We start from the raw sequence: 11,398 nt of genomic DNA, 5'->3' as shown, positions 1-11,398 counted from the left end.
GCAAGGAGACGTGGCTCGTCGCAGGATAAGGGTTAACACGGATCAGTAGGTTCGGAGGTCGGTAACGACACGAGCATCAGAAAGTTGCAGAGAGTGTGTGAGTGTGAGTTCAGTTCCACCCTGAGCATCTGCAGTGAGATCCGGTGACTGGGGTTTTCTCGGCGGGGTGATTTATCACCTGCGACGAGACGCACTACGGTGGGGTGGGACCGAGGGAAAGGAAGGTGCCGAGGAGGGGGGAAAAGAAAGAAGAAGAAGCCGAGTGGAAAAGGTCAAAGTGGTTGTAAATCTTTACGGGGCAGAGAGATGACGGGAAGGTGAGGCGTTACCGTGAAAGACAGGACACGAACACAGCCAGAGGGGAATCTAAGAAAATGCCTGTTGGGAGCATGCAGCTAATTACTGCAGACGGTCTATGTCTGGACTCGTCTCCATGGTAACAGGACGGGCCAGCAGGGCTGGCCGGCGCACAGGAAGACACAGACGAGGAAATCGATGAACAGACAGACAAAGCGGGGAGCGAAACCGCTCCCCGCTTTGTCTGTCTCATTAAACCACATTCCCCCCTTTTCAAACTGTTTATCTTCATGTCTGCGTTCGTGAAAATGAATTAGCCTCACGTTAAGGAGAGCTTCAGCTGCAGCAGGCCGAGCTGGAGGTCACAAGAGATAAGGAAAAGCAGTAAGTCTGGCCATGTGTGCAAAAGGTTTCTCCGTTCTCACAGACTCGGTTTCCTTTCATTGCGATCGATGGACGCTTCGATTAAACTTTGTAGCACTGAATCGCAGCTGTAGAAGGAGCGCTGTAGCTGCACGGCTGTACAATAAAGCACGCGTGTGCTTGTTCGGCCATTGGGGCGCTGCAGGGTCATGATGACGGGCTATCAGAGAAGGAGGTGCAGATATTCGGGCCTTGCTTCTTGACACTCGTTTGGGGAGACCGGCAGAACGCTTCTGTTTATGGAAGTGGAAAGAGTCGACATGTTGAGACGGGCATGTCAGATATGTGGCAGGAGCGTGCGATAGGAGAGAATAGTGCGCTGTGAGGTATATACCCTGATAAAAACAAAGCACACGGTCCGTAATGACACTACAGCCTGTGTGTGTTCTGTTTTCTAAGGTTTGACCTAAAGCGAAGGCTGAACTCGTGTGTGTCCGAGATGAACCAGGCCCTGCTCTTCCAGCCACTTCCACCCTCGGTGACCCAGCCTCGTTTCATTTTGCCAGCACACATGTTGCCCTTTGTTCTTCGTGTCACTTTTGTATCAGGTTTCTTGTTATAGATAAAGGTCGTGAGCGTTTCTTTGAACGCAGCTTGGCACAAACAGTCCATCGTCCCAAAAAGCCTCCAGGTCAGCAGCAGGTTCACAGCCAAAATCTTCCCGCTGTAAGGTGACCCTGCTCACCGCTGCACCACCCAACCCCACACCTGATGCTAAAGTCAGACCCCGTGGCTCGGTAAACCACCCGGTTTCATTTAGATGTCCAAACATGTTGGATCCGGGCTCCAGTGTGTGAGCGTCACACGGTCACTGACTCGGTGACGGATCCACGGGATTATAAAAATAACGCCGATGGAAAGGGAGGAGCTGTGGTGGCGATACGCTGCCTGCAGTTTGTTTTTCCTCTCTGCTGTCTCAGTATTTACTTATTAGAAGTGATACACGGAGCGCTTCTCAGGAAACGGCGATCAGTTCCTGAGAGCTCGTTTGAATAACGTTGTTTGCAGCTCTTCCTCTGGTTCGCTGCACTGTGAAGTTAGTCTCGTTTCGTTGGCAACAGCTCACCAAATAAAAAGTGCTGGACGGCGTACGTTTTTCTGGCAGATTAAAAACGAATAAAGTTTTGTTGTTTTATGCCACGGATGGTTGTTTTGTAACAAAGCTGCTGTGTTGCTTCACGAGGATTTAAGACTTTGTTCTTCTTCGTTTGAGGTAAAATGAGTAGAGAACAGACGGGCTTGTTCAAACACTGGTGTTCAGCCTCGATTCTGCAGTCGCTCATTCGGACTTCAGCCACTAGACTGATTGTTGACAGGAGAGACGGCGTGATTGGTGTGTGTGTGACCTGTGGGGGAATATCGGCTCGAAGCATAAAGGGTTAGAAAAGATCGGACGTTGGTGTTCGTCAGAGCCCGACTCTCCTCTCCTCCACCTTCTGCTTCCTCACGTCAGCTGTTTTCTGTCTTCCTCTCCACCTCCTGTCTTTTCCCCCCTCTGCTCTTTCCGTAGCCTGTGTTGCATTTCCGTGAACGGCGGCGTGGCTTTCGTGCTTCTTGACGACGCCGGTGTCACTCTGGTCCCTCCCAGCAATCAGCGTGTTTCTGTTTACACCCGTTCCCCTCCCTCCAGTCCCTCAGGACAAATATCTTGCATCAGATCACTCGAAGCATTTATAGCAGTGCTTTTGGAGCTCAGGACTCCTACCGTGGCCAAATATAGTAAACTGTGTGTGGATGAGTAAGAGCGTGTGTGTCCTGAGTGAGCAGCTCTGGGGTAAAAACCTGTTTGTTATTGTTCCCAGCTCTTTGCCTGTAGACACCGCGGCCAATTAAAGGGGAGGTTTTAAGTGTTATGAGCAGGAAGTGTTGCGTGTGTGGCTGCACGCTATTGGCTGCCCGGCTTTCTCCCGCGTTCTCCCCCGAGGATGGAGCAGCCGGGGCTTTTACTGCCGTGGCCAAATGAAAGGTAAACGTAGCACACCTTTGATCACGCCTCGCGTTTAAACACCTTTACTGGAACTGTGTGCATGCGTAAGGAGGAGGCGGGCAAATGATTCAATGACACTGTGAGCTTTTACGTGTGTTTGTGTTTGGCTTAATGAGAGAGAACCTCTCCAGGATGCTGCCTCCTCGTCTTGTTGTGCCAGCGAAATCATCCCTTCGTCCGTGCCTCCCCCTCCCCTTCCCCACCCAGCCAGCCAGCATGAAAACAAAACAAGGCGCTGTATGAATGAAAGTGGGAGGGGCAGAGTGGCCTAGAAAGGCAGGCAGGCAGATAGAGCGGTAGATAGTGGTGCAGGGCAGGGTGAGACTGGGATGGAGAGGACAGTGGAGTAGGAGGGCATAGTAGCTAACCCGCGTTAGTGTGAGCAGACACGGTGCTGCTGCAGTGGTGGTGTTTGTGCTGCACATGTGCAAACTGCACGCTGCTTCTGTGAAGAATAACAGACATTTTGTCGTCTCGTGGATGTGATTGAAAAAAATGAGCCTCTGTTTCTGGCTTTGGGTAAACGGATCGAGCCTTTAGCTTGGCCCCCCCTCGGCAGCCGGTCTTCCCTGGCGTGTTGGCTTCTTAGCTGCATCTGCTCCTTCCCACCTGTCCCAGCACGGCCAGGGTTAACCCTGGGAGTCTCTCCCCTCCAACATGGAAGAGACCATTCAGTGGCTGCCTCCCCCAGCCAGCTAGCACATTGGCTAAAGCTTAGGGTGGATCCAGAGGGCTGGAGCGATTCCCCGGCATGGATCTGGATCAGCCCTCCCCTTCACCATTATGCGGCGGAGTGGAGGGTGAGGGCGGGGGAGGAGCTGTGCATTCTTCTCGGTTGTGCGCAGCAGCGGCGTCTTAACGGCACTTAGTAAAGAAGATGTAGAGGAGCGACCTCCGCATGAACTACCCCAGAGGACGGAGATGGTGTTTTTCCCTGCATTAGTCATTCTCCCTCTCCGGGGTTTTTCCCCCGGCTGCTCCCTTCATTATTGTTCCTTTCTTTAACCTCGTTACCCCTCCCCATCCTCACCCCTAGCCACAACCCTGTCTGTCCCCTCCGCTTTTACTCAGGCAGCACAATGGGCCGCCCTCTCGTGCAAAAGGAGGCATGCTGGGGTGGGAAGGTGGGGGCCCTGGATGTAACCTTGGCAGCAAGAGAGTCCTCAACAGAGGCTGCATCCCACAAAAGCTGCAAACATTGCCCCCCTGGCACCTTCTTAGGCTGTTCATCAGCGTGACACCTGAATAATGTTTCCCCTTCAGTTCTTCGCTGCTAGAAGAGCGATCGCAGCTCGGCTCACGCGATCAATTCAGACATCGCACACGCTATACAAGCACACGTCACGTGGGTTAACGGACACGGAGCCCTCATCCTCCAGACTAAAGCAGGACGGAGGAACATGAAAATGAGCTGAACCCGCCGGGGACACGGTGAGATGACCGAAGGGCTCGTCCGGTCGAGACGTGTTTTACTGAACAGGCTCTGAATTAAGGGGAACTCTCTGAAACAGTGTTTGTAGCATTTTTACCACCTTCTCGAACACCTGCTGAACTTTCAGGCTTAAAACACTGATCAGTTCAATCTTCTTTTATTGCCAATATTTTACTATGAAGACCAACTTCCAGCCTTCAGTTATTACTTCTCCACTGCACAGCTGAGGGCAGTTTATCGGCGCTGTGGGCGCCGATGATAAAAAGGTTGGTGGTCGGTGTAACGTGAGATCTAATGAGTCTGTGGTCAGAGACTACTACAGTCAGCGGGTCAGACCGGACTGCTAGTCTGATCACAGCTGACTCTTTTCCAATAGGTCCAAAAACTCTGGCGTCAGCCCGTGTCACATAGTGTTCAGCCTTTCAGCAATTAAGCCGGTTTCCTTGGCAACGCGGGCTGCTGCTGACCCTCGGGCGTAAACTGCTCAGGTGAAGTCGTACAGTTTTCCAGCCTGAGCTGGTTTGATTTGTGCAGTCATGTGTCCATGAAGTACGTAAAGCGCATACTTACTAATAACGTGTTAGTCAGTTCAGTCCACGTCACATACAAACACCCCCCCCCCTCTGCTCCTTCAACCCCTCCCAGTATCCCAGTATCCACTTGCAGTGAACACTGGGATGTGCGTGCCTGAAGAGCAGACGAGCCTTTGTAGCTTCTCTCAGGTGTGAGATGACAAAGTCAGTGGTGCAAATACCAGCGAGCGAACAAGGAAGTCCTCGTGTTTTGGGTTTTTTGACCTTTGTGTGGAGGTCAGATGTTTTCCATCTTGTGTTCTTCCTCATGGCTGCGCACGCTCCCGTTTTCTCTTTGGGCGACCGCAGCAATAACAAAAGGCCAACTACACGCGGTTCACTGGCTGCTCTCAGATCAGTGCGAACCACAGCTTGGTGACCATTTCGCTGTGATGTTTGGTGAGCTGTGAGAGGCTAAAAGGAGCAGCAGTGAGAAATATCGCTGTCAGCGCAGCCTTGTGTTTGAGCTCGTCACAGAAGCTGTCCGAACGGTGACGCCGGCGGGGGAAGCGGGATAAAACGCGTATGAGGAGAATATGTATGAGCTCACATTTAACCGCCTCTTCCCCCTTTCTGCTTGTCTCCTTTAGTGTGCGTGGACAACTGTAAGCACAGTGCCTGCACCCCCCAGGGCCAGTGCTGCCACGACCAGTGCCTGGGCAGCTGCTCTGAGCCGGGTAACGCCAGCAGCTGCGTGGCCTGCAGGAACCTCCAGCACGGGAACGCCTGCGTAGAGAAATGTCCTCCTGGATACTATATCTTCAGAGGGTGGCGCTGTGTCAGCTTTGCTTTCTGTCAGGTTGGTAATAATTGCAGTTAATCACCAGTTCATTAATAAACTCCTGTAATTACATTTTCCCCCCACTTGTTGTACTTGTTCATATACTCAGGACCTCCACAACCAGTGTAAGCAGACTCGGAAACAAAACCAGGACCGGGACTCGGGCTGCCATGAATACGTCATCCACAGCGGAGCCTGTATCCCAGAGTGCCCTTCCGGATATTCCAGTATAAATTCCACTACGTACGTCTGGCTGACACACAAACGCACGCACAAACCTCGCTGATGGTAGCTGTCGTCACATGGTTGTAAATGTCATCCCACCGCCACTCTGTGGTCACCGCACACATTTGCACAGAAGGGAACTTTACATTTGTTTGTTACACTCGATAAGTTATGTAGCGATGCAGGTAAGTCCCCGTCTGCTCCAGCTTCTCCTCGTGTTGCCTCTTAATGTCTTCTGCTCAGGTGTTCACCAAATCTGAAATGGGACAAAGAGCATAAATACAGCAAAGCACACGCAGGCATGGGGCAACCTGTATGTGATGGTTGGCCCCGCTTTGTGCAGTCCTTAGTAACCGTGCGTTACTGTTTCACTGGAAACCTGAGCAGGATGAGTCACAAACTCAGCAGCACATCAAATACAGAAGAGGCAATATTTGCAGGAGAAGTTACCGCGCAGCGCTGAAGACACAGTTTCCATTTAGGCATTAGCTACATGATTTCATATGCAAATTAGTCCTCTGATCTCAGCCGCTGCAAATACGTCCCCGGTTTGTTTTCACGGCCTCCGTCACACTTTGTTCTCGGTGATTACTCAGCTGCATCGGCTTCGGCACAACGCTGTCCAGAGAAGTTTCTAAAACTTTTAGTACGGAGATTATGTGTTTTTAATTTGCTTAAATCAGGTTTTATTTTGCGTGCAAAAAACACTTGAGAGTTTTGATTCGTCTGGAAACCACATATGAGGGTCCTGTGCTCCCAGTGATGTTTAAACAGGCTGTGCTGGTGAGCGCGTCTCCTGCAGTTTTCATGTGAAATTTAGCAAAACACTCTGTGTGCATTTCAGAAAGGGTTTAAGAGTCAGTTTTATTTATTTATTTATGTATACATATATAAAAATGTTAATTCACAACAACTCTCCCTTAAGACTCTTTATTTTGGAAGATAAAGACCTTAAAAAATGAAAAGTAACCACACAGCAGTGCCACGGTCATATACAGCCAGGAGACCAAGTTCAATACAGGAGCAGAAAATTAATGAGGAATATCACAAACTAACCACCTCCTATGACCACTTTTAATAAATGTATAGAAATACATGTAGCTTTAACGTGAATTTCAGTTTTGACTGCGTCCCACCTGCAGTACCTCCGTGGCTCACCATGGGGCCGCAGCCCACACTTTGGTAATCACGGCGCTAAAAGCAAACTCTCGACGATATTGGGGAGCGTTTAAAAAAACCCAACCCTATGAACAGGAAGAAGAAATCTCGGGTAGATCCAGGCTCGGGGAGCGGCGGCCATCGCTGTGACCGACGTTAGAAATCTGGAGCCTCAGCTCAGTCGTCTCTGTTAACCAGATATACTGAAGAGTCAAAGTCGAAACAGCGGTTACAGTTTTCCACAGTGCACGTGTGACCTCGTCTTATTGATGTCTTAAATGTGACAAGAGCTTTTAATAAAAAGACGTCCAACCTGTTTACCTCACAGCTCTGTCTGCATGTGTAACGAGGCCGTGACCTTATTCAGTTTTCTACGTGAAGGAGAGAAGAACATCCCGTCTCGTAGCTGTTGCTAAACACGGAGGACGTGCGTTTGTTTCGAAGAAAGCGTGTGTTTACATGCTTCCAGTGCACACACATACAGCCGAGGCAGCGAGGGCAACACGTTAGTCTCAGCAGCAGCTCGGAGAAATCCTCCCGCAGTCTGTCTGTGGCCGACGCTATCGATGGAGACGCGTTTCAGACTTAATTATTTCTTTTCTTTGAACACAGCTTGGCACAAACAGTCCATCGTCCTTATTTACTTCTTGATTGCAAAAAGGGTCGTCACCTAGCGTGAAGAAGAAGTGGAGTGACGTTTGCAGACAGATGGTTAGGACTGTTGAGAAAGACTAAAAGTGGCGAGTGTGACAGGAAAAGCAGCGTTGGCTCTAACAGCAGCAGGTTGTGCGCTGCAGCCACAGGTGGCTGAATGATTGATGGTGTTTGTGTTTTTCTGGCGTACCTGCGTTTGTGCGCGTGCGTTTTTTGTTTATATATTTGCACGTGCGCAAACACGCGTTAGTGTTTATACGTGCAGAAGGTTCTGGCTCATTACCAGCAAAGTGTACAGACGGGTTACTTTTTCCAGGTGCAGACATGATGTTACAGAGAAGACGGAGTCATATTGTGTGTTTATTAGATAAACAATACCAACGAAGGCGTTTTAAAGCTTTTAGTACAAACAGCAGAAAAGGTAACAGCATTTAATCGTCGCGCGCTTTAGAGAGAAATGCATCTCGCCAGCCTGCGGGGAATATCGTGTGCTTAGACGCAAAAGAGCATCGCTGTAAATCTCAGTCACACACCCCGAGGCCGAACGGCAGCCTTTATGTGCGCGTGTTGTTGTTTTTTGTGCGTCCTTGCACATCGATGCGTAATCCTGGGCAATACTTTCAGGCATGTGAAGAATGCCTTGGTGGTTATGTGCCAATGAACTACACAAAATGGAAATATTGGTTGGTCGCCAGGTGACGTCCACGGCCTGGAACGAGGCTCGATGTCCACGTCGTCATTGGGAATCTGTTGATTTTTGCGACATTACAGCCTGTTTTGGTTATAACGAGAACACGTGTCATCATCTGGCAGCAGCTCCACCCAGACAGACACGAGCACGCCCCGTCCGCCACTGCTTTCACACCCACGCCGTCCAACGTGAACATGGCCCACCCATCGGTTTGCATCATGTTTTTGCTGGGACTCTTAACAGACTGCTGAGTAGGAGACCCTGCCTCCAGCATTGTGCATGTGTGCATGTGTGCATGTGTGCATGTGTGCATGTGTGCATGTGCAGCGCTGTTAGCACGCATCTAAAGCAACAACGACATGAGAGGTGTTAGATATGATGGAAGCTGCCCTGTACTTCATTTTTCCAGCTAGATATTAGAATAGAATAGAATTCAACTTTATTGTCATTGCACACGTCACAGGTACAAGGCAACGAAATGCAGTTTGCATCCATCCAGAAGTGCAGAATTAAGTAGAATTAAAAATTATTGTATTGTACAGAATGATTATTTACACAGAATTATACAGCAGTGCAGGTAAGTGAGATATGTGGATGATTTCTACAGAGGTATGTAAAGTGCTGGTGCTTCAGTGCATGTTATTATACTGTGTATTATGTTATATTAAGAGAGATGTGAAGAAAGGCTTCATAACTGCATCTTCATCCTCCTCTGCCAGTCTAAAAAGAGTTTCCTCTTTCCTGGATGTGACAGCAGTACCGCTGTGTGCGCACGTACGCTCGCTCCAAACCAAAGCCTCTGTTCTCGACGGTTCGGGGAGTCCGAGTCACAGAGTTCAGCCGGACGGATCAACGCTGTCCCTTTAAGAGCTCCGGTCGGACGCCGCCTGTCTGCCTGTGTGTCTGTGTTTTTCACTACAACGACCCAAAACATTCTGTCTACGCTGCAACTAGAGCGTTACTTCTGAGGAGCTGAATATACAATTTTCCATGTGGGAGAAAGAGACACAAAATATGCTTGGAGCTTTTCTTAAAAGTCACTGTTGTTCTGCAGAATTCATTACAGTGTATTTCCACTCACTCACAAGTCACAGAGAGAATGATTCGTCCACTGAGTGCGAGAAATGAGGAGCTCGATAAGGTGGAAACCACGAGGAGCCGAGCGTGGAGATCGTTTGGAGCTGTCAGCGTAGATGGCAAAAGCAGTACCTGTGGGGTGTTTCGTGCCACTGTGACTGTGGTAAATGGGGTCTTCATCGCAGCCTGGCTGTCTGGGAGGGGTGGGGGGCTTATTTTGGATAACTGCGTGTATGTGCGTGTGTTTCCTGCACAGAGGGAATATAATAGGAGCTGCACAGAATTAAAGCAGGGTGAGCTTATGAATAGCAGTACAACAGCTTCCTTTGTTGGCTGCTTCCTGGGCACAGGGGCTCCTTTAAAGACGTCCCCGGGGCCTGAGTTTGGTGATCGGTATCTTTTCTAATGATCCAGAGCAATCCCCTGCCCCGGCTGACATGCACTCTACCTTTTTTAAGCAAACGTGAAAAACATTATAACTGAACATCCTCGATTCCCTCAAAATAGGAAATGGGGAAGTATACATGGAGGCTTCCTTGCCCTTCAGCCAGTGTGCAGCGTGTATGGCTAAAGCAGGTGGGTGGGGACATCGAGGGTGCAAATGAAAGCTGGATTCTGCTCTTTTGAGAGTGCATCAAAAAAATAAACAGTGCTCATTTGTGAATGGAGCAGCACGTACCAGACTGCTCGCTGCACATGCCAGGCCTTTTGTGAATGATTTTCTTGAAGGGCGCCATCAAGGCTTCATCGCCGCGTGCGTGCGTGTGCATATGATTACGTGCAAAAGCACGTTTGCAGTGGGAGGACATCACTCTGAGAGCTGCAGCTGGCGCGCGAGTCTTCTTTCTTTTCTCTGTGACATTTTTTGCACTAAAACTAGCGGCAGAACATTAATCCTGTTAAATAAACCATTTTATTTTGGAGGTTATTAAATCATTTGAGAGAATTATAGAGATTCACATAAGTGCAGCAGCTTATTGAGCGCATGTTTGATGGTTTCTTGTTTGATTCACCACCGTCACTTCCATTAAAAACAGATATATATGATTACATAAAGTATGCCCCACCAATACACCGATATATCGGTTGGAGGTCAGTACTGATATTGACAGATTTTAACCATTTCGTCATCAATCCACATTTCCGTTTTAGCCTTTAACGTGGACGTCTGTGGGGATTGACTCATTCTTGGAGCCAGCCTCAAGTGGACATGAGAGGAACTGCAGTTTTAGACACTTGAATGTTGGCTCGTGTTTGTTTTCGAATTTCCTTTGGACAAAGGGAGAAGAACCAGCAGCTATAACAGAGCAGATGGGTGTCTGCCCATGTAGAAAGTCTGAATAGACCTCAGAAAAACTCCGCTGAACAGATTCGTCCTTGTTGTTTAAAACTGCGATCCCCGGCTCCGACCCACGGCGCTCCGCTATGTCACCGAGCATTCCTGCCTCATTCCAATTCTGATAACTGCACGCAGAAACATTTGAGGCATTTTCTGTGTGTTTCGCTCAGAAAACAGTTTTGTTTGCTTTAACCGAAGGCGTTTCTCTGCAGCGTCCACGTTGTCTCCAGAAGTCCTGACCTTCAGCTAGTCGTGGCTCGCACACAAAGCTCGTTCATTAGGATTTTGATGTTGTGTGTTTCTCTGTGTAGGCTGACTTGCTCACGGTGTGCGGGCTTGTGTCCTAAAGAGTGTGTGGGAAACAAGACCATCGACTCGGTAACGTCGGCCCAGGCTTTGAGGGGGTGCACCATTCTTAAAGGCAACATGATCATCAAGATTCGAGGAGGCAGTGAGTACCACTTCCTGTTTCTCTCTCCGTGTCGCCTTCTTGTCCATTACTTGGGTTTCTTGACTTTCCCCCCTTTGTTAAAACTTTTTGAGCCTTTATCTGTATGTACCTGACCTCTGTCTGCTCTCATCAGCTGGTAGCTGTTTATGTGATGAACTGTCGTCTTTATAGATAACATAGCAGCCGAATTGGAGGCGAGTTTGGGTCAGATTGAAGAGATCACAGGCTACCTGACCATCCGCAGAGCTTACGCCCTGGTCTCCCTCTCATTCCTCCGCAAACTGCGTGTCATCAGGGGGGAGCAGCTCGAG

At 49.3% G+C, this 11,398-nt stretch overlaps 1 protein-coding gene across 1 annotated transcript in view; it reads left to right on the top strand.

Moving 5' to 3' along the window:
• Positions 1 to 11,398, top strand: part of LOC102194682 (insulin receptor) — a 63,694-nt gene that overhangs the window by 41,365 nt on the left and 10,931 nt on the right. Inside the window, 4 exon segments of the mRNA XM_074312092.1 lie at positions 5,302 to 5,510; positions 5,602 to 5,735; positions 10,948 to 11,087; positions 11,259 to 11,398. The exon segment at positions 11,259 to 11,398 is cut by the window's right edge and continues 4 nt beyond it. Coding sequence (XP_074168193.1) covers positions 5,302 to 5,510; positions 5,602 to 5,735; positions 10,948 to 11,087; positions 11,259 to 11,398 — 623 coding nt within the window.

Source organism: Pundamilia nyererei, unplaced genomic scaffold (assembly GCF_000239375.1).
Source record: "Pundamilia nyererei isolate P.nyererei 1_Seehausen unplaced genomic scaffold, PunNye1.0 scaffold00183, whole genome shotgun sequence".
NCBI lineage: Eukaryota > Metazoa > Chordata > Actinopteri > Cichliformes > Cichlidae > Pundamilia > Pundamilia nyererei.
The sequence above is the reverse complement of the archived record's forward strand: the minus strand, read 5'-3'. Positions and strand labels throughout refer to the sequence as shown.